General features: G+C 34.5%; 6 protein-coding genes across 11 annotated transcripts; 4 read left to right on the top strand and 2 right to left on the bottom strand.

The window, feature by feature from the left end:
* Positions 1-4,760: 4,760 nt before the first annotated feature.
* On the bottom strand, positions 4,761-16,832 carry LOC111451646 (probable protein phosphatase 2C 40). 6 transcript variants are annotated; one of them, XM_023092137.1, is made up of 5 exons: positions 16,620-16,832; positions 14,241-15,416; positions 13,357-13,621; positions 12,331-12,454; positions 4,761-4,985 (listed from the first exon to the last, which is right to left on the bottom strand). In XM_023092137.1, the coding sequence occupies exons 2-5, from the start codon at positions 15,405-15,407 to the stop codon at positions 4,949-4,951; spliced, it is 1,593 nt and encodes a 530-aa protein (XP_022947905.1). In that variant the 5' UTR covers positions 15,408-15,416; positions 16,620-16,832; the 3' UTR covers positions 4,761-4,948. The 6 variants fall into 6 exon arrangements, with proteins under 6 accessions (XP_022947905.1, XP_022947896.1, XP_022947914.1 ...); XM_023092128.1 differs by lacking the exon at positions 4,761-4,985 and adding an exon at positions 7,747-7,801; XM_023092146.1 differs by lacking the exon at positions 4,761-4,985 and adding an exon at positions 8,503-8,542.
* LOC111451732 (CAP-Gly domain-containing linker protein 1-like) lies at positions 5,172-7,279 on the top strand. The gene is made up of 7 exons (XM_023092266.1): positions 5,172-5,483; positions 5,579-5,617; positions 5,695-5,748; positions 5,863-5,916; positions 6,644-6,697; positions 6,762-6,833; positions 6,942-7,279. Exons 1-7 carry the CDS (start codon positions 5,427-5,429, stop codon positions 7,083-7,085), a joined length of 474 nt encoding a protein of 157 aa, XP_022948034.1. The 5' UTR covers positions 5,172-5,426; the 3' UTR covers positions 7,086-7,279.
* On the top strand, positions 8,554-11,095 carry LOC111451692 (heavy metal-associated isoprenylated plant protein 35-like). The gene is made up of 3 exons (XM_023092206.1): positions 8,554-9,689; positions 9,786-9,861; positions 10,096-11,095. Exons 1-3 carry the CDS (start codon positions 9,642-9,644, stop codon positions 10,860-10,862), a joined length of 891 nt encoding a protein of 296 aa, XP_022947974.1. The 5' UTR covers positions 8,554-9,641; the 3' UTR covers positions 10,863-11,095.
* Positions 16,833-18,693: 1,861 nt separating the features above from the next.
* LOC111453667 (40S ribosomal protein S21-2-like) lies at positions 18,694-20,978 on the bottom strand. The gene is made up of 4 exons (XM_023094860.1): positions 20,888-20,978; positions 20,684-20,766; positions 20,458-20,590; positions 18,694-19,030 (listed from the first exon to the last, which is right to left on the bottom strand). Exons 2-4 carry the CDS (start codon positions 20,731-20,733, stop codon positions 18,965-18,967), a joined length of 249 nt encoding a protein of 82 aa, XP_022950628.1. The 5' UTR covers positions 20,734-20,766; positions 20,888-20,978; the 3' UTR covers positions 18,694-18,964.
* Positions 20,979-21,219: 241 nt separating this feature from the next.
* LOC111449384 (translocator protein homolog) lies at positions 21,220-22,219 on the top strand. The gene has a single exon (XM_023089254.1). The coding sequence runs from the start codon at positions 21,226-21,228 to the stop codon at positions 21,904-21,906; it is 681 nt and encodes a 226-aa protein (XP_022945022.1). The 5' UTR covers positions 21,220-21,225; the 3' UTR covers positions 21,907-22,219.
* A 1,703-nt stretch (positions 22,220-23,922) lies between these two features.
* Positions 23,923-25,770, top strand: LOC111450451 (xyloglucan 6-xylosyltransferase 2). Its single transcript, XM_023090596.1, has one exon. The coding sequence runs from the start codon at positions 24,095-24,097 to the stop codon at positions 25,460-25,462; it is 1,368 nt and encodes a 455-aa protein (XP_022946364.1). The 5' UTR covers positions 23,923-24,094; the 3' UTR covers positions 25,463-25,770.
* Positions 25,771-26,758: the final 988 nt, after the last annotated feature.

Raw genomic sequence — 26,758 nt, 5'->3', positions numbered from 1 at the left:
AAAAAAAAAAAAAAAAAAAAAAAAAGTCTATTTATTTATTTATTATTATTTAAAAACCCCACACGTGAGAATCTTTGTCTTTTGTGTGTTTGTGTGAATACCCTTAAATGGGCTACACAAAGAATTACTTTTCCACATTATGTCTTTTCCCCTATTTATTTATTTATTTATTTTTAATTTTAATACTCTATTTTTTAAGGATTTTTTTCAAACTTTTATATTCATTTTATTTTCTCTTTTTACTTTTATCATTTAAAAAATTAATACTAGGGATTTTTTTAACTCTAATATTACAAAAATTCAATACCTAAAAAAAATATATATATATATATATATATATATATATATATCTGTGTGTATATAATATAAGTTTCATATTCTTTTTTTTTTTATTCTTTAATTTTGGATTATTATATTGAAAATAATATGTGATTTGGATAATATATTCAACATAATTACTTGCAATATTAATAATATTTTGAACGGGTCGAGATCACTCATCGAGATTGTCTTATATGTACTTGAGATCCATATTCTTTTAAATGAACAACAGTCAAGATTATCAACTTGAGTGTGGTTTAATATGATAACACGAACTTGCACGGTTACTCTCTATAAAACATTGATCGGATTATTCCTTCTAAACCCTTCATGTATACACATTATGCTTAGAAACTATTAGAAACGAGCAAATGATTATCAACTTGAGTATGGTTCAATATGGTAACACGAACTCGGATGGTTGCTCTCTATTGAACATTGACCGGGTTATTTCTTCCAAGCCCTTCAAGTATACACATTATGCTTAGAAACTACTAGAAACGAGTATCAACTTGAGTATGGTTCAATATGGTAACACGAACTCGGACGGTTGCTCTCTATAGAACATTGACCGGGTTATTTCTTACACGTTATTCTTAGAAACTACTAGAAACGAGCAAACGAGTATCAACTTGAGTATGGTTCAATATGGTAACACGAACTCGGACGGTTTCTCTCTATTGAACATTGACCGGGTTATTTCTTCCAAGCCCTTCAAGTATACACATTATGCTTAGAAACTACTAGAAACGAGCAAACGAGTATCAACTTGAGTATGGTTCAATATGGTAACATGAACTCGCACGGTTGCTCTCTATAGAACATTGACCGGGTTATTTCTTCCAAGCCCTTCAAGTATACACATTATGCTTAGAAACTACTAGAAACGAGCAAACGAGTATCAACTTGAGTATGGTTCAATATGGTAACACGAACTGGCACAATTACTCTCTATAGAACATTAACGGAGTTATTACTTCCAAACCCTTCACATATACACGTTATGCTAAGAAACTACTAGAAACAAGCAAACGAATACTCTCCCAAAAGTTGAAAGGGTACGATGTCGATTCGTGAGAAGGCAACGAAACCGTAGGAAAAGAGAGTTGGCGTCCAAAGGAGACATAGTGATGGAACAAAAAGCAAGAAGAACAAAGAACAAAACACATTTTGTCTTTAGGCAACGACATGAATCTTTGTTCATCTTTTGGTTGTCGTTGAGGTATCTTAAATGGTCCAATTTTCACTAAAATCACCCAACAATTTGCTCCCTTTCCACATCTTCCTCCATCTATATATCAATTTCTTTGCTTTCATTTCTCCATTTGTCACCTCCTAATCTCCCAAGCTATACTTTTATAAACATATATTTAAAAAACGCTCACAAAGTCCCGAGATTTGAATTCAGTCTTTATTTTCGTCTCTAGATTCTCAAAGCTCGATGGGTTTTTATTCTCGAGGTTTAAATTTGATTTCCAACGAGTATTTGAAACTCGAAGTTGGTTACCAAGTGATTCTAGAGCAGAGTTGAACCGTTAATTTACTAAATGAAAAAATATATTAAAGAAACGCTCAAGGTAACCTAGTCTCCAAGATTTCATCTCATTTTTTATCTCGTCTCTAGACTCTCAAAACTTGCCAGGTTTCTGTTTTCGAAGTTTTCGAAGTTCATGAACCTCGAAGTTGGTTACTAAATAGTTCCAGAGTGGAATTGAATCGACAATCAAACAAAAGACTAATTTACCCTTGGACATAGTTAATTAGGGTTTTTAGGTGGGAAAATAAAGATTTAAAAAATATAAACAAATTAAATATAATTGTAGAATATTAGCTGTCCACTTTAAAAGGAAACCCTAAAATAAATGATTAAAGTACTAATTATAATTAACCTTACGTATTAAGCTTCTACAGATCATACTTACACAATAATCCCACGTAAAGAATATAAAGCCTAATATTCTTGGAATATTAGGTATATAACCAGTTCCATTTATTTATTTATTTATTTATTTTTAAATTTCTACTTTTAATTTTATTTTTTTTATTATTAATTTTATTTTTTTTTTTTTTTTTTGCTTACTAATCACTTTTTAAAAAAAGCACTTTAAAATTTTTAATCTAATTTTAAAAAATAAATAATAAAAAGTTGTCGTCCCATTTGATAGCAATTTTGTTTTAAAAAAAAATAAAAAATTAAAAAAAAGTTATATTTGTACTATGTCTCCCATTTTCAAAAATTAATAACAAAAATTTTGAAAATTATATATGCGATAATTTTTGTATTTAGCGGATCGTATATGATAAGTAGCTTCCAGATGAAAATAACGAGTTCCCGACAATTTTTATTTTTTTTATTTTTTTATCTAATCAACTACGTAACCTACATAATCAGCTCAATGACAGCTAATCGTCACGTACTCAACGCATTTTATTGAATTATAACAATGATATTCTATTTTATAATTTAGCTTACACATTTCTTTTAATAAACATTTTACTATAAAGTTTTTTTTTTTTTTTTTTAGAATAATAATCATAATAAAGTTGTTACAAATATTAATTTATGTCTCAAACCGACCAACTTTCTCACAATAGCTTTGCTTTAGACATGCCCATGTGATATATCGGTCCTCAATCCCTAAATTCTATTTTTTTTTTTCTATTTTAAAATTAATTACCAGACTAATTAATAAAAATACCCTTAAATTTTATAATTTTTTTTTTAAAAAAATTATAAAATATCGGATAATAGGGAAAGATTCTTATTTTATTTTGTATTTTTAGTATTTTTACATAATGGACTTAGGTCATCAAGCAAGGAGAATAGAAGTGTGACTTAGAAACTATACTTTTGAAATAATTATAAACCTTTGAATATATTCTATGTTATATATATATAATATATATATTCCTCACGTAAGTATATATGTACCTGCTAAATCGTCAATTAGAATGAATTTTAGCTCTATCTTATCGTTTTTTTTATGTCGCTCGGGAATGTTCTATAAAAATAATGGATGAAGAAAAAAAATAAAAAATATTAAACTATGTAAATATATAAATGCAAATTTGAAAATTTGAATTTTGAAATTTAAAATTTATATTAAGAAATATTTTTGGGACCAATTAGGATAAAACTAACTTATTTTATATATATATATATATATATATATATTATTATGAACTATTACTAGAATTTTTCTATTTTTTTAATAGAAATTATTCATTTAAAATTATTTAAAATGAATATATTTTTTGAAAACTATATAAAATTGAAAAAATATTCATTCACAAACTTGATCCTTACAATAATAAATAAAGAATTTTGCAGAGATTGTGAATGAAATAAGGGGTGGACACAGGGATGAGAAAGGCTTCATTGTCCCTATTCCCGTCCCCGTCCCCACCTCATAGACATCTCTGATTGTTGCTTTGATATTACGTTAAATCATCAATTAACTTAAAATTTAAACTAATAATTGATGGTAAATCAGGACTAGTCACTTGTGTTCGTGTTTGTGTAATATCTAAGGGTAAATTAAGACAACGTGAAGAAAATATGTATGATTCAACATTTTAGGGTTTTGATGACGATAGCAACAATGTCCATAAAACTTTTTGAATTTTGAAAAGTGATAGTTGTATATGTTTTCCCCGTGTAAAGGAGATCATCACCCAACTCATATAACTTTTTCAAAACCACAAAGAATCTTTCTTTTTTATACTTTACACGTCGGTTTAGAGTGGGTCTTTAGAGTTATTCTAGTTTGAGAAAGGAACACTTACGGAATGAACAATTAAGAGGTTAGCATAACCTAAAAATGATGAGTAAACAACCGAGATTAAAAGATTGGTTTTTGTAAGATAAAGAAGGTTAATATCGTTAACCAAAGAAGCTTAGGGCATCTTTCTTTCTCGAGCACAAACCAAAAACAAAAATTAAATTAATTAAGAGTTCTATTTTTTTTTTTTTTTTTAAAAAAAAGGGTTTTGTGCAATGCTTCGAAAAGGGAATATTGGATTTGATTTATGTATTATTGGTACACATTTTACTTTTATTATAAACACGTTTTAAAAATCTTAACAGGTGAGTATAAAAATTTTATAAAACGTTTTTTAAATGTCTATTAGATCGAGTAAGATTTCGAAACTATCGATGAAATTATATATAAGACGAGTCAAAATCTTGCTAATTGCTTAATTAGCGTTTATTTCTTTAAAATTATTTTTGATAGAATGGTTGTTCAGCCAATTTTTAAAAACCTATATCTAGTCAATATATCACTTTCATTTGATAGGATGGCTAAAAGTGAAAAATATTGTGTTTATTCACATGACATATTAAATATGTTTAGGTTATTTACACACTCTAACTCTTCCAAAGTCCTATTTTTCCTCGGAGTCGGACTAAAAGATCTACTACTTTCATTCATGTTTCAAAAATAGATAATTTTGTATCTTAAGGTATATAAAAGCCGGGGCAAATCTATGAATAGGAGATGTGCAAGTATCAACCGGACCCAAATTATCAAAAGACTCTCCAATGACGTTGAAAATTTGGCCGAGATTCACTCTGCCGACTAGAACACTTAGAGAACTCTCGTGACAACCACTTCCATTTCTCTCATTAGACCATCTGTGTGCGTGTGCGAGACTTATGACACCTGAGTAAAAGAAGAGTAACTACACAATTATGGTGTTTAAAAAAAAAAATATATATATATATATATATATATATAAACCCTACACTCATCATTTTTAGGTTTAAAATTTAAAATTGGAAAGAGGCAATCAATTTTATTTAAAAAGAAAAAGAAAAAGAAAAAGAAAAAAACTAAAGAAAGACAGCCTTCAAATTAATATAACCACAACATACATATTGAAAGCTATTTTGAAAGGGAGCGATTGGGTTTTGGTTAAAAATTCAAATCTTGGACAAAACTCGTCCCCATCTCTCCTCTCATTGTTCTTCTTTCTCCCCCTCAATTCCCTCAAATTTTGAATTTTGATCTCCATTTCACCCTCACCCACCCTTTTTAAAACCCTAATTTTTCAACTCATCAGATTCTGAATCTCCATTTCAGGCCGATTCGATCCCTGCTTCAATGGCGAACGCCGACTCTTCCACTCCCTCCACCCCTGCCCCCGTTCCTACATCAGCCGTGAGTTCCCTTCATTCCTTCGTTTTCAGTTTCTCATTCATTCTGGCTTTCGGGCTTTATCAACTTTGTTGTTTTTGTTTCTTTCTTGTTCACAGAAGAAGGAGAATCTCACCCCCATTGGCTTGAAAATTATGGTATTGTTTTCTACAATGTGTTTATAATTCTTGAATTTAACTCCAATCTTAACAGATTTTGACTTGTCTCTTCTCAGGAATTGAACGAATCAAGAGCAGAGCTGCTTGATAGAATTCAATTTCTTAAGCAGGTGGAGTCTAAGATATAAAATGTCCTAGCTGTGAGATAAAGTTGGATGTTCTTGGTCATTTACTTGTTTTTGTGCTCTGATTTTGTGAACTTTCCTTGTGTTTGAGCATTTCAGGATCTCCAGAATTGGAGGTTAAAGCTAGACACACAAGTTAATACCTACCGAAGTGTAAGTTAATAATGTATTGCTTGTTTTCTTCATTCTTTTCTTTGTATTCATATCTTTCTTAAAAGTAGGCTTATCTCTGTCAGAATGCCTTGTTCTAAGATATCTGTGTTTTAGTTTTCTTTGATGGGTCTATATGATCCATAAACAAGTTGGTCATCCAAATGGAGTGTTTGAAGATTGGATCCTGTGGCTTATACTGTGAGATCCACCTTAGTTAGGAGGAGAACGAATCATTCTTTATAAGGGTGTGGAAACCACTCCCTAGAAGAGACGTTTTAAAAACCTTGAGGAGAAGCCCAAAAGGAAAACCCAAAGATGACAAATATCTACTAGCGGTGGGCTTGGGCCGTTACAAATGGTATTAGAGCCAGATAACGGGCGATGTGCCAATAAGGACATTGGGCTCTAAAGGGGGTGGATTGGGAGGTCTTACAAATCTTGAGGGGAAGCCCGAAAGGGAAAGCTCAAAGAGGACAATATCTGATAGCGGTGAGCTTGGACTGTTACAATATCAGTTAACTGATTCTTGGTAGTTCGAAAAGGGTTTCGAGTCTGCTAATGTTTCCAGCAGAGGATACTTGATCCCTCAATACCTTGGTTTAGAAGGGAAAAAAAAGAACATATGATATTAATGACCCTTTTGTTGGTCACGCATATTCCTGTTCTTTTCTGCTTTTGTATCTGTTTCTCCAGCATCACTTGACATAGGCATTCAATTCTCATACAGGAACTGTCTGAACTCAAGAAATCGCTCAACGTTGAGGTGGAGCAACTTCGCACGGTAAGCCAAATGCTTCACTCAGATTGAATGTGCTAAGGGTAATAAATTTGTGGCATGAAAGCAGGAATTCAGAGAACTAAGGACAACCCTTCAGCAGCAACAAGAAGATGTGACAACTAGCCTGAGGAACTTGGGTGTAAGTTCTAATTCTAATGACTTTCATACTCAACAAAATACCTCCAACCCGCCTCGTCCCACCGTATGTTTTCAACAGCCATTGAAGAAAATTTATGAATCCTGGCAGGTTCAGGATGATTCTAAGGACAACAACAAGACTCGACATCAACATCCTGTAGCGGAAAGCAGCGACAAGGAAGACGAAGACGAGGGTAAGAAGGATGGACTCCATGGCTTAACAGAGGGTAAGGGAAATGAAGCTGAAAATTAAGAGAATTTCCATTGTGTTCGTAATGTGGCGATGGATTTCCACGTTTGACTGTTTTTCAAAGCTTTGTAATGGGATTGATAAGATTTTCCCGGCATTTAAGGAAGCATTGAATTTGTAAGTGTAATTTTTTACACGCACATCAACATTAATAAGTTCATTCTTCAAGGATATATGTATTTAATTTTTGGGAAGCAGGGCTGGTGGTATCGATTTTTTTCTCAACTAGCAAATTGGACTACTCAAAGGCTCCTATTTATATTCCTTTGTGGGTTCATAAGAACATCTCATCACTCTTTTTATGAATTATTCATAAGTGGCCAGTAATTGATGAAGTTATTGCCAACTGACAAACAATTTTAATGTTTTTTTTTTAAAGATCGTCTTTTATCTTTCTCTTTTTCTGTTCCCAAGGTTTGAATTTTCGATTCTTTTTACCACTGGGGTTATTAGATTTGAATTCTTACTTTTAAAGGTAACAGGTGGATAATCAGGATGGACAATACTTTGAGCTAGGAAATTCAAAATTTTGACTTCTGGATCGACATTACATACTTTAATTAGTTGATTGAGTTATCCGAATCAATATATATAGATCGATTACAGAAAATTGTTAAGAGTATTGGGCTAAAACCTAAATAAGGTGGCTGAGGTCTGCTAGTCCAAAGCGAGGGATTTGCTATTCATCTTTTGAGCTGTGTTCTTTTAAAAACAAATACCTATATAACCAAATACAAGCTATACATAAAAATACTTTTGAAACAAACTACATCACTCTCAACAATAGACTACAAATTTAATTTAGGCTACCAAATTCAATTTTACCAACTCAATCTATAAATACTACTCAACTAATTAAGATATATATTCTCAATAAAGAGATAAAAAATTTGAATCTACGTACCTTGCATGTTGTTGAACTAACAAAAACCAAATCTCCATGCGGTGACCATAATTAAAAGAACAATTAAAAAACGATACTATATTTTCTCTGTAAAACTAAGTATATACAAATATCCAGCAGAAGGAAGTTGTGCGCTGAGAAATACTGAAAAAGGAAGGGAAATGAGAAAGGAGTTTTGCTGACTAAGTGAGGAAGTACAGATTTAGTGAGAGAAAAAGGAGAAGTAAATATGGTGCATATATAAGACCACCTACCCTTTTAATATCAACAAGACTTGGAAATGCTACAATACACAGAAAAGCTAAGGCTCTTTTCTTTTTCATCTACATTGTTAATTGTGTTGTCCCTTTACCTTTCCCTTCTCTCTGTCAATCAAACTCATGTTGCGTGGGTATCTCACATGGCGTGGGAAAATGGGAGTGCTCTCTCTTCTCTTTACTTTCCCTCATCCATTATTTGCAATTTTGCAACTAAAATTTACTCACTGTGCAGTCTGGTGGTGGTTGAAGTTGTCATCTTAACTACATGCCTTTATTCAAGGATCATGGCCACACGTCTACCTAAAGGGGATGGCCTTTTTTTGTTTAGACAGTGAAATAATGGTTTAAACCAGGTCATTACTGTCTGCATAATAAGAGAGAAGATGGTATGACTAGTAGCTACATTGTGATGACCGTCTAATAATTTTCTGTCTTTATGTTTTAGTTATTTCTTTGTCACTACTTTTTGGAGGCTTTATTCTTGAAAAGTTCAAGAATGTGACAATTATTACAACATAACAATTTTGATCTTAACTTTCAGTTTGACTGTTGTGAATGAATATCTTTGCTAGGATTTGCTTTTGAAATCTTTAGCAATTTCAAAAACCGAACATGGGTTTTTTTTTGGATAGGATAATACCTGCTTTTCCTAGTTTCGAAAGATTTAAAAAAATATGCTTTTAGATGTAGACAACTATAAAGGCTAAGAGACCTAATTTTAAAACCAAACTGGCAATCAAAACCTAATAAAAGAAGTCTTAGATGGCTGTGGCAAAGATTTTCAATCTCCAGATAAGGAAAACCCTCACTGGACAATCTTGGTTTTCTTAATTCCTACGAACCATTCTTCATTAATGCCAAAGACAAGAGGAAGGGTTACAGCAAGATTGAAAAGGCAGCCGCTGTGAGTGAACATAGGGGTCGCCAACTGGGAGGAGATAAAGAGTATGGTACATTTGGTGGAAAGAAAAAGGAATGGTAAATAATGTAATGTGATACAGAAGAAGATTAAATAATGGGTCAATCGAGATTAAAGAGGGAGTAGTTCAGCTAATAAAAAAGAACATTTAATGCATGATGAAGATTTTAAATTGTTTTGAGAGGTTTAGAGTTTCCAGGACATTTGTTGGGAGAGAGTGAAACCTGGCAGCCTGCTTTTAAATTCCACTATAATTACGGGGAGAAAGCTAGGAAAGCTGCTACTCTTTTGTCATTTTCTTGATAGACCAGTGCTCTTTTGAACTCCCTTCTTCAATACTATGTATATAACAATGCCATGGAAAACTGGCTCCTCGACTCCATAGCTTCACTTCATTTCAATCTCTCTCTCTCTCTCTCTCTGAACCAGAAGATTTTTAGTCACTCATCTCTTTCTGAACTGGGACTTTCCCTCCAATGGCTGTGGTATGTGCTGAAGCAGCACCACAACCACTTAGAGCACAGGTAACATGCCTTCCCATTAGCAAGTTTTTAACTTTCTTTTCTTCTTCTTTTTCTTCTCCTGGGGTATCCTAGCTCATCCCCTTCTTTTGTTAACAGGTTTGGATCTTGAAAGTTTCTATTCACTGTGAAGGATGCAAGAGGAAGGTTAAGAAAGTTCTACAGAGCATTGATGGTACCATTCCTTATTGTACACTTCTACTATTTTTGGTTTCAAATGTGTGAGAAAATTATCAGCTGACAGTCATGATCTCAAACCACTACCATCAGCTGGAATAGATGAAGAAAGTTGCATCTTTTTTTTCCTATGTTAGTTTTCTTCCTAGCCAAACGTAGGAGAATTTGGGTACTTCTACAATTGACCACTGGCCCAAATATTTGGAAGTGATGGCTTTTCTTAATCTTGTAGGTGTTTATACGACCGTCATTGATTCAGAACACCAGAAAGTTACGGTCACCGGAAATGTTAGTCTTGAAACTCTGACCAAGAGGCTCGCAAGAGCAGGTAAACAAGCGGAAATTTGGCCAGAAAAGCCAGCAGAAAAAGAGAAACAGTTCATCAAGATGTTGGCGACTGACAAAGGGAATGGCCAAGAAAATGGAAGAAGTCCGAGTACAAACAAAGCTTCAGCAAAGAAGGTTGAGTTTAGGGTCAGCCCTGACAAGAATAACCGTGTAGAAGAGATTAAAAAGTCAAAGAATAATGGAAGCTCTACCAAAAAGCTTCCGGCCGGGGAGTCGCCGCCGGTGGCCAACTACAAGGGCAATGCTACTGGACATGAGGGTTATTCTCCAGACAAAAGTGTAGGGCAGAGTGGTGAAAAGAAGAAAAAGAAGGGGCATCCAGGTATTAACAACGGTGATAAATCAGGTTCAAACCCCCGGAATGGACATGGAACACTCAATGTGGATCCAGATGTGGACCTAAGAAATGGTAGCCCACTGGCCCAACAAATATACACGGGCCCTAAGGGTTATTATTTTCCTCCACCTATTTTGGGGTTAAACTACTCTGCGCCGCATTTAGTTAAAGGTCCTGAATTGCTTCACCATGCCCCACCGATTCCATTTTCACATTCGAATGATCAGACTGGAAACTATGAGGATCAAGCAAAGCCACAGACCTACCTGGATTATTTCAGTGAAGAAAATGCCCATGGGTGCATCATTATGTGATCTACAACCCAGCCAATCTCAAATCAAAGGCAAGAGATGATGATTTGAAGTGCTAATAGTAAAACAGCGGAGCATGAGTATAGATAGATGTACATGAGTGAGGTCCAAAATGACAGGAAGGTTATCAAGTAGCAAAGTTTTGAAGGGTTGGGTGCTTCTAATTTTTTGGGTGAAAAGTACTTTAGGGTTATTGTGTTCTCCGTCAAATGAAAACTTTTTGCAGAAGCTTTCTAATGACTCTGACTAGGAGTAATCTATAAAATTATTCAATTTCAAGTTCATCACCATAGTTCATTGGTTTAACATTATGCAGCCTGAGATATTTCTTCTATTTAGAACAAATGAATTCATACATGTAAACTTTGTAAATCCATACTAAGAAAATGTGGACAGCATTAAGCATTTTTGGTTCTTACTCTAACATGCCCCCACTCAAATCCAAATCCCTGTCTGTTATTAGCATATCTAAAGCAAATTCAGCGAAGGGTCAAACAAGAAAATGGTAACAAGCTCATATTATCAGAACAAATCAAAATAGTACGTAATTACCAGAGTTGTTCCATTATCTAGGACCCAAACAATTCAGAAGAAAGCGGTACTATTTGCATTCTAAGGACATTTTCTTTCCTAGTCTTCAGTGCGTCTTGGACCAATCAGTTTGCGTGTAAAACTTAATTTAGGAGCCATCACTGGTGAAGAAAGATAATTGTCATTCTCCGTGGGAGAATGTAATGATATTTGCAGGCCAACTTTACAGGGGAGGATGGATATATGAACCATCACAATCACTCGTGAAGTCACGTGTGTAAACAAAGGTCAATGCCAGAACCTGGAAATGTTCTTAGCGGCGAGTGACTTTGAGGGATCAAAAACTTGGTGAATTTTATCAAAATAAGATGCAGAATCTAACAGACCCTAAAAGATGGTGAAATTCTTGAGGTGTATTCTTTTTTCTTTTTCTTAAGAAGTATGGGAATGGGAGATAAACTTGTCATATATGTACCTTAACCACCAAGCTTCGTTTTGCTAGTTGCATCTTAAATTAAGCATATTTGCTGATAAAAGGTAGTATGGCATTATCTGATAGACTGACTACAATGAGAAGGAACAATTATATTTATGAATAGTATTTCCAGTTATATCGGTCCAGACCCACCACTAAGACAATTCTTTGTGGTTACATCCAAACTTTTTAATTGTTCTACAATCTTTGTGCAAACTATATCTAAGAACAAAGGAACCTTCACTATAATTAAAAGGTATTTTATTGTAAAGGTTCAAGAACCAGATTTGAGAACAAGAGGTTCTTTGATCAGATTTTGAGCTAATAACGTCAAGAAATATAGAACCCTACCAAAATCCATTATCTCTCACTCAGATATATAAGGTATGAGAACTACCACTACAGAATATAACTATAGAACAAAATGAGCTAAAGTAAGGTGAAAATGGCCAAATTTAGGCTTACATGCTAGTAGATGCCCTTGTGGTGCGCTGATTTGTTCCAAGGATGATTACAATAACAGTTACATCATCGTGATATTTCCTTCTTCTTCCGGCTGGAATGGTAATTAATTCTTCCTTGCTAAAACCTATAAAACAAAAGTTCTTACACCATCAGCACCGGTTGATGCAAACAGAACCGACATTTTAAGTTACCAGCACAAGATTAGTTTACTTCTCTGAGCAATATTTCTAAGACGCCCAGTATTTCATAGTTTTCTTATGGGGTATATGATGTGATGATAATAAAGAACTCAGCTCTATTTAAGAACTGGTGTTTTTCGAGGTTAGGTCTGACTTGTGTACAAAGTTCAAGCTGAGGCAAAATTGTACTAAAGACTTCGTACGTAGCAAAGCCTATAAAAAAAAGTCATGGTAAAAATAGGCGTTATAATACTGCTATAATTTCTCCAGCCGGCCAAAGGCAGATATATGAAGGGCAGTGCCCTCGCTGAACTTGTACTCATTGTCAGTATCCTTCAATAACGACAAGAATTTATAATATTAAAAGACAGCTCTCCAAAAAAATATCCTGGGGGAGAACAGCTAAGAGGATACTATCTAAAAGCAGCAAGGGTACTCCAACCTCAACTTGTTCCAACATCATTAGCTTTAGTTGAGAATTAAATGATAGCAACAGCAGTCCCTATTTCTTCTTCCTTTTCTTTCCCAATAGTGTCAAAGGTTTTTAATATTATATCCTCTCACAAGGAATTGAGAGTTCACCTTTTGTTGAAGGGAAGGCTTAACATTAGACATACAAGCAACTTTTATCACAGAAAATTAACAATAAAACAAACTGGAAAGTTGACTTAGCTATCAACGTCATATGACAAGAAATGTAAGCTTTAAAGATGTCCTATTTTTTTAGCCGTGCATTTATGATAATATCATGCCAAAGATAAGTCAGCAAATAGTAAACTTTTACTTCCATAAAATGTAAATTGGGAAACGATTCAAACATTCACACAAAACTATCTTTGGAGCTCACCTGCGCAATCAGCAGCTTTCAATAAGAGCTGCTCCAGTAAATATTTTGCAGGATCACCAGTTGGGTTGCTCAAGATATATGAATGGACAAGGTTCACTGCCTCGTCATTGCCAAAAAAGTCAAATAAACCATCACTGCCAACTATTACAAAGCAATCTGATTTTGATATCCTATGGACAGACAATGCCGGTTGAGTAGAAATATAGGGAGGGCTTATTAGGTTACGAACTCGAAGAATACCCATCAAAGCATCATTAAACTTTTTCTGCAGAGAAATAAATGTATAATAATCAAGTTAAGATGGACTAAAATCATTTCCAGCAATGCAGACTAGGTGGTATACCTGGTTCACTCAGAAATGAATACCATTTTTAGCATTGATACCACATCAACTTCGTCCTGAAAATTCATGTCCTATATATAATAAAGTGATCATGCATATTGATTTTTCTGTCCAGAGCTGATACGGATTATCAATGTCAGATGATCTCCAAAGTGACAGGAGAAAAACAGATAGAATCCTTACAAGTATCGGTTGGGGTGGTGGTTTCGTATAAAGAATATGCATGGTTAAGGCATAGCTATGGTAAATATCAAAACAGGTATTATAGGTTAGCACGAGTACTTTGACAGAGAATGTTTTCTAATAAAACCCGGCCAAAAACAGTCACCAAAACTCTATTTCATTTAGCAGCCTGCATGCTTCTTTTATTTATTTATTTTTTTCTGACAGAAGCAACCTGCATTATTACTAGCATATTCAGACAGTGCCGCTATTTTATCTATTATTAAGTTTCTATACACTGCACAAGCAAAGAAATGATTTCGTGTTATATGAGATTTTGGGCATACTGACAGGCACGCAATGTATAACTGTCGCATACCGTCTTCAAGTAGCCAACTCCAAAAGCACGAGTCACCTTCAGTTTTCCTTTGACTTTCCCACCAACAATGATTGTGGGATCATCAGGATGATCATATTGTAACTTCGCTCTTTCAAGTGCATTATCCACAGTGTGACTCTGAGTGAGCTGGACAGCTTTCAGTCCCCTATTCCCTCTCATTGCACCTTCATCAAGAGTAGCCAGTACTGCTCTACTATCACCCAAATTTAATGTATATAAATCCTTTCCATGAAGAAGAACAACTAAAACACAAGATCCAACAGAAACTAAATCAGGACGATCCTCCATTTCCTGTTCAACCATGTGCAGAAAATCATTCTCTGTTTGACTAAGAGCACGCTGGAGGCTATCTAGCACCCCATGCCTTAGAGGATAGTTTGCCATTCCTGCTTTGGCATGTGAACGTTTCTCAGATATATTGTTGATTCCTGAAGCACTTTTACTATTGTTTCTCAAAGTAGAAAAACTTCCCTGAGTAATGCTACTATCATCAAGATGTGAATTATCCATGTCCAAAATATCCGAGGTTTCACTCTTGGCACCCCAATCTAGTAGGCTAAAATAAAATACGATGGTTTCATACAATGTCCCAGCAAGAAAATCAGCTGCATCTCTTCCATTAAAACCATCATAAATTGCACAAAACAGCCATCCATTTTCTTCGGAACAAACAGCTTGGACCCTGTCCTCACCAGCAGCTCCACCTGCCACTTGCAATTCCTTAACATTAAGAAAACCATCACTTCCGGAAGGAGCACTCGTGGACTTTAACAAGCATGAATCATATTCAGATGTTGGGGTAGATGGACTGCAACTTAAGTTTGACAGACTACTCTGCAGAGACGTTGACAATATATCCAACCTTGAAAGAGTAGGTGATGAGGGCACCTTACGGAAGGAGTTAGGAGAGTCCCAGGTCGGAAGTATTTCTACTCCTATCAACCCATTGCATATATTTGTGTTAGCTAAGGTTGCATTTGCACTCAAAGCAGCCCCAGATAAGCAAGAGAAACTGCTGATCCTTCGAAGTCCAGGCTGGATCTCGAATTTGTCGGAAACCTCAATTCCATCTATGTTATCATTGCATTTATAACCAAAGCTAACTTCAAGTTCTCCCTCGGCTTTTGTTGAAGCTTCTTGAAGCATACTATATCACTGTTAAAACAAATACATTTCATATTTAAAGCTCTTTAATAATAAAATTGGCAAAGTTCAGTTACTATGCAACATTTACAATTTTAGTCAGATTTGAAAGGTCACACTGGATTTCCTTTTCTGTGCCACTAAATAAATCCAAAGAAACTTGAAACTACGGCTTCTAAACTGTGAAGATTATTTTAACCCAGTATGTATAATATCAATCAATTGGTTGAAAATTGAAGTGTGCACCATTGCTGTTGTTAATTGACAAATGCAAATTCCTAACAACATGCGTCTGGTTCCATTCCTACCATATACTCTTTCTTTTTATAGTCTCTCTCTCTTTTCTCTGGGGGTGGGCGGGCATTTGCTGATCTATATTTCTCCATATTTCCTTTTACGTATATCTCATATTTCTATTTCATAATTACTTTCCCTTCATATAAAGATCCTAATAGAGCTCCAGTCAGAAGCCATAATACTAGTTGCTTAACAATCCACGGTGTTTGGCTCCTTTCGTCAAATTCTCAACCCAAAGATCCTCCAACACATAATCTTAGTAGAACAAGACGATGGGTATTAATCTGATAGAAAATCCATACTCCAATTTCCTTTAGGCCTCAATCAAATTTGATTAGCCCATATGAACTCCTCCAACACTTCTGTTATTTTTCCTTTCCTTTCGAAAAACTAAATTTAGCCATGCAAATAAAAAATAAACAGTGAAATAATCACACAGTTCCAAAAAAAGTACAAGAACATGACAAAGAAACACGAAATAGCCTTCCAGTATCATATAGCCACGAAAACAATTAATTTCTTAACTTCAACGGCAGCTACAGAAAAACGAATTGCACTTCAAATGAAAAGGAAAGAGAAAGATAAACTAATCAAGCTCACAGAAATTAACCGCCAGCAATACAAATAATCATCAGAGAGGAGAAATAAATACTGGAATTAACCAAACCAAAAAACACCGATCCAGAGAAGAACCAAAAAACCTAATAGAAGAAGCCGCACAGCCGCCACAAACACCAACAACACACGCTTCAATCAATTAAACTCAGCAATTCAAAACGACACTTGCAAATACATAATACAACAAAAAAAAAACAAAAAAACAAACAAACAAGCTGCCGGTAATGGTATTACCGATAGAGAAGTGATAACGAAGCAGTAGGAAATTGAAAAACAAGAAAAAAAAAGGCAGAGACGCACCTGAGAGCAGAGAATTGAAGCGAACGGCGATCAAGAAGAGAAGCAAAAGGCCGAGGAAGAAGTGAAGAGAGAAGCAGGGAGGGAAGAACACATAGGGAGAGAGAGGAAGAAAAAGAGGGAAAGTGTGTTGAGAGAGAGAAGCAATGAGTGAAAGCGAAGACAGAAATGGGAATGGAGAAGAATCTGTATCTGAGTGGTACGTTAAAGGCGAAGCCATTGGATGGCCAGGAACAACCTCTGCTAAATTTGGAGAACTTTTTTTTTTTAAATAATTTTTTTTTTTTTTTTTACAGCCTTTTGCTGATTTAATGCTGCGCCTTTTTGTTTAATATCTTACTAATTAATTATCCAACTTCCTAACTGATTTTTTTTTTCAACTTAAATGTGTTTTTTTTCCCTACTATATCTTCAAATTTTATTATTTAGTATTATATTTTTAAAATATTAATTAAAATTTAATAGTAAGAAAAGTTTTTAATTCAACGCATGAATTTAATAGAGAAAAGTTGAAGGAAAAAAAAGACAAGAAAATGGCTTCTATCCATGATTTCTATTATTTTCTTTAATATATTGTTAATTATTTTCTTTAATATATTGTTGATTCATTTATAAAAATTAAAAAAAAAATTAAGATTTTAATGATAAATTATTTTATATTTTTAATTAATTCAGGTGGCCACAAATTTACATTTTTTTTAATGGGCATATCATAATGATTTTTAGAGGCTAAAGTAATTCAAATAATTAATAAATTTATATTTTAATATATATTTTTTAGTTAAAATATATTGTAATTTAAATTCATTAATGAATTTTAACATCTAGTGAAACAATAAAGAATGAAATTGAAATGTTTAATGGGCTAGAATCCCAATTGGAAAATGACAGGAACACTGCCCGTGAAATTACCTATTTAGCCTTTTATTTTCATTTTTAAAACCTCATATTTGTCTATTGATAATTTATTTATTTAAGAAAGAAATTTTTATATTAATTTTATCTCCAAATTGAATATTATTTTTAATTAGCCTTCATCAAAGAATAATTAATAAAAAGTAACGTGCTTTGTCCTAATAAGTTATAAACGACCTAATTAGCTTATAATTCAATTAATACGTGATGAAAACTATATTATAAAATAAAATTAGAAGAAAAATGTAAAATATTTCCATATGGCCCCTACAAAGGACATCTGGAGGCAAAGTTGAATGGATTGGCTTTTCAGCCACTGAAAGAACCATTAGTTTAATACGACTGATTATGTACCACTATCAACTATGAAGATAATGGACTTCAAGAATGGAACAAAACAAGCTTGAGGCTTTCATCAGATCATGAACATAAAAGAAAGAGATCTCTTTCTTTGTCCCTTTCTCCCCTTTGTCTTTCTACTGTTTATGATTTGATTTGAACCCTTTGTCTTTGTCTTGGTCTTTCTTTCTACTGTTTTTGATTTGATTTTAACGACGATAATGACAATGACTTCAAATCATCGTTAACCATAATCATACTTCGTCATTTTCATCGTCATCGGTACTTCACTTCCAATATCATGTCACTTCAACATTGTATATCCCATTTTCTCAATCGAGTTGCCTCTAACATTTCTATTTTGCGATTCAGATTTGAATCTAAAGAGAGAATCTCTCCCGATCTCACTTGAGACTCACCCCCACTGGGGGAGGCTCATCATCTCGCTAAACTGCTTACCGCTCAAGGGCGCGAGAGTGCTTCTTGCTCGAATTCTCAGGCTAGGATCCATTTGTTGTGGTCTACAACTACCACTTATGATTCGATTCCTGAGACCGCAACCATGAGTTTGCGCAAACCTGATTTGGCTTTACAAAGAGCATGTGTTAGAAGATGCAAACAAAATCCTTCGACTAACAAATCCCTTGCATTTCATTCTGAAAAAACTAGACACAATAAGAACTCTTAGATGCTAACCTAAGTAGACACTAGAAAAACAAATGAGCTACCATGGAAAATGTGTAACTAGTTCTCGTTTTCTTTTCTCATTATTAACAACATCTCCAAGGACAACCTATCGGAAGCTTAAAGGCATCCTATCATATCAACAAAACATGAGGCCATATAGAAGCTCACTTTGGTAATTCCTTTCAATGGAAAATGAAATTCAACATATCTCATTCACCTTAGTTCTGTCCCTTTTTCACCCACCAAAGCTTGTACCGACTCGGGTGCAGTCAAGTTTGCATTGAAAGAAACTAACGAGTTTAAATTGTCAAAAGAAACTAACGAGTTTAATAGGTTCAAAATTTTTAAAAGTGCATCTCTATCCTTGAAAACGTTGATGTAGAGCTGAACCGGACCAGCACAATCATCTATTGTTGATGAACTTCGACTTTCTTCTTGTGCCAGAGCCGATCCAGTGCGCTGTCAGCATCTCCCTGTAAAGCACCATAAGTATATCAATATCAGCGTAGAGAACTGTAAGGCTCCCACAACAAATGGTTCATGTCTTACACCTTCCAACAAAGAAGGCATGACAAAACCCAAATGAAAAAAGGAGAGTGCTCCCATAAAATAAAAAGACAACAGCCACATGATGATTTCTCGTGGAAGATAAATGATATAAACAAGGAAACAACAAGCAAAGGGGAACTCCAATACTTGAACTAACTTAGAAAAAGAAGGGAACTCCAAGGCTAATTCTTCTACAGGTGAGCCTTTGACTCGAGAACCCGACCATCACTCAGAGATGAGGATCATACTTACAATAATCCTATACTATTAGGAATCTGACTCGAGAGGAACCGCTAGAGCAATTTTGCAAACAAGGTTCCGTTACAAACCCTGAGATTCTCAAGATCTAACCCACCAAGAGTCAACGTTTTTTCCACCATCACCCATCTCACAAAGTGTGCACTTTCCCCCTCATAAACCCCTTCCCAAAAGAAATCAGGGATCGACTTCTCAATACCTTTAACGACCGTCCTACTAAAAACATCCACAACAAGCATGAAAAGGAAAGGAGACATAGGTTCACCTTGCCAAAGATATCTCAAAACTTTACCTTTACCCCCTAGGTTAGCCATTAATAAGAATTGAGTATTTGATTGGTCTAGTACGAATCCAAATCCAAGCCTCCATCCATGCCCAATGAAAGTTGAAGATTAAAATAAATAAAAAAAAATCCTTAAATTCTCATCAGCCCAGATTCCAATGGGTGAGGACACAACTATGAAAAGATGTAAAAGGAAATATTTGTATACTTTCAGACTGTTTACTCTCCAATGGCTTCTCTTGCCATTCAAGAAAATGTTATAGTACAAATGCAGACAGCAGAGAAGGCCTTTAGAAAGGAAGACTATCAGAATTCTTTCGTTACTTCTCCTTTTCTTTTCCTTCCTCCAACGCTTTCAATTGTCTATGGATTTTAGGTTAGCTAAGCTCCAGATTTCTTCTCTAGGGCTATAATGTAGTCAAACTATAAATCTTTAGCATTCATTTTTTAACAAACGATTGGTTTCAATTAACTACCGCCGTTCACAAATTAGGAGCCATCACAATTGAATAGGCGATAAGAATCTCGAACAAGTTATGCTCAATAGCGCCTCCTTTTCCTGGCTAACAAAAATCAAATACCAACAGATGAAATCATAAGCAAGTTAAACTCATCTTAACCAATACTTCGACACAAAAATGCAGAACAATGCAGAACACGAGCCAAATCGGCATGAATAGAATTAGATTTTTGTTTGCATCACCAAGACAAGTCCTATTCCAAGTCCAATACTCTTATACAATAACAGATTAAACCACATCCAATCGCTACAAATCCAAAAACAGAGACAGATAGATAAATAACAATCACCTGCGCCCGAATGAAACCACAGAGAGCAAAAGTGGAGAACTGGCCAGTGTAGATGCCATTCTCATCCAAATGCCCAATGTTTATCTGAACCGAAGCATGATCCTTGGAAGTAATCAGCCGATTCGTGGCGGAGCTGAATCGAAGACACAATAAGTCATAATCAAAGCTCAAATCACATGAAAATTAGCAACAAAAGCATCAAAAGCTAGGCTATAATATTACGAACCATTTTCTGGGAATATAAAGCTCCGTGATTTTTCCCTCTTCGTTCTGCATCTTGAATCAACTAATTCTTTAGAAATCAAAAACCTGCTTTAATATAACTGATCAGTGTTTCATAACAACACATACATTTGAGACCACCAAAAATGATAAAACCCTAAATTCATGAATCAAACAAAAAAAAAAAAAGTCTTTAGAGAGAACAAACCGCAGCGCAAAGAGGAAAGCGAGCTATCCGAGAGGAAGAAAGAGGCGTTCTGAAGAAACCTGAAGCTTAAAACAGAAACCCTAAAGCTTTTTTTTTTCCTTTTTTTTTTAATTTTAAAAAAAAAACCAATTTATTTTGAAATTAAATTATAGGTTTAAGATCCAATTAAAAATTTAAAAGAATAAATAGATTTATTTGATAAAAATTAATATACAACAATTAATTAAAATATATAACTAATAAATAATTATTTTTTTTTTAAACGTCGAATTTTTCAATTTATAATTAAAAAAATAAAAAATTTAAAAATAGAAGACAAAATTGTAGCCTATATATATATGAATCCTTCAAAGGAGAAATTGCGCCATGCAACAACGGAAGGCTCTTCTGAAAAAGAACACCTGAATTCCCTCTGTAACGTTCAATCCTCCTTTAATTGCCTCCAAATTCATTCCCCTTTTCGCCCTAATTTTCCAATCCTCTCAGAAATTCTCGATTCAACAATGTCTTCCTCTCCGCCGTTCAAATCCAGACCGGAATCCAAATACACCAAGGCCAAAAGAGCTCTCCGATCCCTCGCCGTCTCCGTCGCCATTCCTCTCACCCTTACCATCGCCGTCATCTTCCTCTTCGGCCGCTCCTCCCGCCATTTCCCCAACCGCAACCGTCCGATTTGGGTGGCGCCGCTCTGGCTCCTCCATCTCTCGTCGATCAGCTCCTCTTTCCTAATCGGCCTCGCCGCCTGGCTCGTTTGGGCCGATGGTGGCTTCCATTGCGGATCCAACGCTCTTCCGCTCTACATCGCGCATCTCTCACTCAGCGTCGTTTGGAATCCTCTGGTGCTCGTGATTCGCGCTCGTCTGCTTGCGTTTCTGTTCTGTGTTTTGGATTTAGTTACTCTGTATGCTTGTTATCGGACCTTCAAGCGAGTGAATCCCTTCGCTAAGGATCTGATTAAGCCTTGTTTGGCTTGGACTGCGTATCTCTGTGCTGTTACTTATGTGTTTATTGATCTTTGATTGAGGATTTTGCTTGCCATTTTTAAACGATTTGTTCATCAATTATCACATTGATTAGGATGTTGTAGATTTTTTTTTCTTTTTTCTTTATGAAACCGCAACCAAGAAGCTGTTAGAACAGCGAAGGTTTGTAAGATTAGGGGAAATGATTTATGATTTGTTTATCAAAACGTAGGTATGAACAATTCGATCTGTATTTTGGATCTCTAAAATCATGATGCATTCTTTTGTTTGTGTTTCTTTCTTCAGAGTGATCCAGATCACACTTCGAGTTCTGTAATGTATTTTCATATGTTCGTCTAATCATTTGTATCTGAATAATGTGGTTGAATGATTTTTGCGTTTTCTTGTTTGGATTCAATTTTGTAATTCAGTCATGAACAGAAATCCGATCCATATGCATGAATACAGAAAAAACCAGAACGCCAGGATTATAAATCAAATTCAAATTTTAAAATTGGAAGTTCAAGAACTGTGTAGAATTTTATATATATTTTTTATACAAATATATTTGAAAATGGATTTTTTTTTAAATAAATATATTTTCTGAAAAAAGATACATAAAGGAAGAAAATCGAATTATAATTACATGGAGATTCCCTTGTCCTTACATTTTAAGGAAGGATTAAAACGTCAACCTTCGCATTTGCATCTAATTTGTTGAAATATGGACACGTCCTTTATGTTTCCATGTTTTTGTTTTTTATTTATTTTTTTCCTTTTTAAATATTATTTTTTCCTTTTTGAGAAATAAATAAAATTGTATTTTATAATTATTTATTATTATTACTTTTCTTGGCATTCCCAAATTTAATTTTGGATTTTTTTTTTATAGTTTTTATGATGAATTTGTTATTAAGATTTAATGAAATTCATTCATCAATTGAAATTACATAAATTAAATTATTTCAAAATTAAGTTAAAAAACTAATTGGTTATTTGGAAATAAATAAAATATTTTCTAAAATAAAATTCAAGGAAATTAAAATTATCATCAAATGCTTATAATATTTAGAAATTATAACATTGTCAATTAATAATTATTTCTATATATGAAATATTTGCCCAATTATTATTATTATTATTATTTAGATTCCTCACGTCCGACGAAGCTTCCTCCATAGATTTTTATTTTATTACACGTTCTCTCTCACCAAACCAAACCCCTAAGCCCACGTTTACGTGTCCATTATTTCTTAACATGTCATTAAATTAATATTATTTAAATTATATTACATAATAACTTAATATTTTTTATTTAATTATATATTTCAAATTAAATTTACCGTAAAGATTATTATAAAAATCAAGAATATTTGACTTTTGTAATAAATATTAATGATGTATTATAACTAAAAAATATTTATTCGGGTAATATTTAATAGATAAGTATATATATTTAAAATAACACCACGTGGGCCCCTTACCCATATGCCATGTTTTTTAAATTACCCTTCGTAAATATTTAATACAAATCTCAAATTATTTTCATTTTATTTACCATTTCACCACCACTGTAAATTTTGGTGTTTATTCCATTATTGAATAAAATTTAATTTTAAAATCAATTTAGATTTATTGTTAAATAGTTTAATTTTTTTAGGTTTTTTTAAAATAACAATATTTTAATACCCAACTCAGTTCAGCAGCTTGGCGGTTTGTTTAGTTTTGTAATTTAAAAAAAAATATATTTAAATTAAAAGTTTAATTTTTCGTTACTAACGATTCTTGTTATTTTGTAATTTTTTTTATAAATTATTTAATAAAATAATAAATTAATATTTAGGGATCATATAAAATTTAATAATTAGGAGAAATCATAACTAAAAAAGAGATTGGAATTAGAAAAAATAAAAATTATGAAAAATAAATAAAATAATAAAATAAAATAAAGTGGGTCCCAAGGGAGAAATTCATCAACGACGAAAGTACTGACGATGACGACAAGAAAAAAAAAAAACAAAAAAAAAAAACGGAAGAAATCTGTGTGAATATATAAATCGCTTTACTCTCCAGATCTTTCTCATCGTCCTCCTTCCACCGACTCCGTAAAACCCTCTTCCCTGTCGATCCTGTTTTTTTTCTTGTTCGGATTTCCAGATCGAAATCAAAATCTTCGATTCTGATTGATTTTGTTTCCTGCTTGTCTTCGGAGGCCCGCCGAATCTCGTTGCCGGAGTCTGAGAAGATGATTGAGCGTATTCTCGGCCCCATTCGCATCCGTCGGATCCAGAGGGCGTTCCGCCACAGCGTCGTCACTGTCCTCTGCCTCTTCCTCACCGTCGTTGTCCTTCGTGGCATTGTCGGCGCTGGTAAGTTTGGCACTCCCGAGCAGGACTTCAACGAGATTCGTAGCCATTTCTCCTCACGTGGCCGTCGTGTTGAGGCTCGTCGTGTTTTGGAAGAGGCACAGCCGGATACCACTGCCAAGGCGGCTGATCAGTCCAACAATTACGCCACATTTGATATTTCGAAGATTTTGGTGGATGAAGGTGAGGATGAGAAGCCCGATCCGAGTAAACCCTATAGTCTTGGCCCTAAAATCTCTGATTGGGATGAACAGAGAGCTGAATGGCTGAAGAACAACCCTGATTTTCCTAATTTCATTGGTCCTAATAAACCTCGAGTTCTTTTGGTTACTGGTTCCTCGCCGAAGCCCTGTGAGAATCCTGTTGGTGATCATTACCTTTTGAAATCGATTAAGAACAAGATCGATTACTGTAGGCTCCATGGGATTGAGATTTTTTATAATATGGCGCTTCTTGATGCTGAAATGGCTGGTTTCTGGGCTAAGCTTCCGTTGATTAGGAAGCTTTTGCTTTCACATCCGGAGATTGAGTTCCTATGGTGGATGGATAGTGATGCTATGTTCACTGATATGGCTTTTGAGGTTCCATGGGAACGGTATAAGGATCATAATTTTGTTCTTCACGGATGGAATGAGATGGTTTATGATCAGAAGAATTGGATTGGATTGAATACTGGAAGTTTTCTTCTGAGAAATTGCCAGTGGGCACTAGACATTCTCGATGCTTGGGCACCGATGGGGCCGAAGGGGAAGATTAGAGATGAAGCTGGGAAGATCTTGACCAGAGAGCTGAAGGACCGACCGGTTTTCGAAGCCGATGATCAGTCAGCCATGGTGTATTTGTTGGCTACGCAGAGGGATCAATGGGGAGCAAAAGTTTACCTTGAGAATGGGTACTATTTGCACGGATATTGGGGCATTTTGGTGGATCGATACGAGGAGATGATCGAGAATCACCATCCGGGGTTAGGCGATCACCGGTGGCCTCTCGTCACCCATTTCGTCGGGTGCAAGCCATGCGGGAAGTTCGGAGATTACCCTGTTGAGCGATGTCTGAAACAGATGGACAGAGCATACAACTTTGGGGATAATCAGATTCTACAAATCTATGGCTTTACACACAAGTCACTAGCAAGCAGGAGAGTAAAGCGGGTTCGGAACGATACGAGCAATCCATTAGACATGAAGGATGAACTCGGGTTGCTTCACCCTGCATTCAAAGCTGTGAAGGTATCATCTTCTTCTTGATAGCCATGGAAATGCTTGAATTTACAGGGGTTGATTGATGGTTATCATGAGTTCAAGTATAATATAGTGTTGAAAATGGTATGGATTTGGTATATTTATATATATATATATATCAGTTGCCCATAATATTGAAGAATTGTAAACTTCTTTCGTGGGGTTAAAAATCTGTCTAAATTTCATTGATTTTTAGAAGGCTTTGTTTCTTAGATCAGCTTTTGTAATGAAATGATAGGGAGTTCTTGAAGAAATCTGTTCATCGATCTGTTCATCAATCTTTATGAGTTGTTTATTGACATCATATTTCATTATCTCAACCTCCTCTAGTGGTAGCTTTCTTGCATTATTGTGCTATTATTGACTCAAATTTATTAGGGAAAAGTTCAATCTTTTACCCCTTCCAACCACCGTTAGAGACGAGAACGAACGATACCTTTCTCCATAGTATTTATTGATATAGGCCCGAGATGTTTATATTCGAATCTTATCTAGAAATCATATGATAGACTCGAAGGCCCTGAAAATGTGTGAGGTGTTCGTAGTTCATGCAATAAGGATAAAATTCATTTAGGGTTGCAATTATTACCTATGGCTTAACCCAGAGGCGCAAGACATCTGCTCCATAGCCAGGGGCTTCCTGTCAAACAATAACAAGACACCCAAGGGATTTAGACTGGGCAGCTTTGAAGTATGTTAACGAGGAATATATTATGTTTGATTTTTCATGTTTGAAATTAAACATATATAATTTGTTCTGATTTTTTTAATCGAGATATTTACTGTCTCTAGACGCTAAAAAATTCATTCACTTTTATCGTACTAATTTTTTTTTTCAGGGTTAAAACTATATTTACCACCTCTTAATTTGAGGGCCTTGTTGGTGATTAGGGTTATTTTTTCTAGATAATGAAATTTCTAGACTTTTTAAATATATTTATACAAGTAAAATTTGTTCGTTTGTTTTAAATATATTAGGGTTCGTTTAGCCTAAAAGCTAAGCGATAATAATAGAAGGTTTGGTCTTTAGTCTACCATTCCAAGGTAAATGCCTAGCTAGCGTGATAACGGGACTGAGGAAGATAATAGCTAGTTTTGGACTAGAGTAGGGAAATGAAGCCTAAAAAGCTCGATGCATGATCAATCAAGCTAAGTTAAGAGGCTGGCCTTTCACCAATCAAGCAAGCAACCAACCAATTCCAACGATTATAGTGATAGTTATCAAAGCAAGAAGTACCGACTTGCGGTTACTAAATGAGTTTCACACTATTTCCAACGAACCCCTATTCTTATATTTAGAAC

This window comes from Cucurbita moschata, unplaced genomic scaffold, assembly GCF_002738365.1.
Source record: "Cucurbita moschata cultivar Rifu unplaced genomic scaffold, Cmos_1.0 Cmo_Scf00001, whole genome shotgun sequence".
Classification (NCBI taxonomy): domain Eukaryota; kingdom Viridiplantae; phylum Streptophyta; class Magnoliopsida; order Cucurbitales; family Cucurbitaceae; genus Cucurbita; species Cucurbita moschata.
The sequence above is the reverse complement of the archived record's forward strand: the minus strand, read 5'-3'. Positions and strand labels throughout refer to the sequence as shown.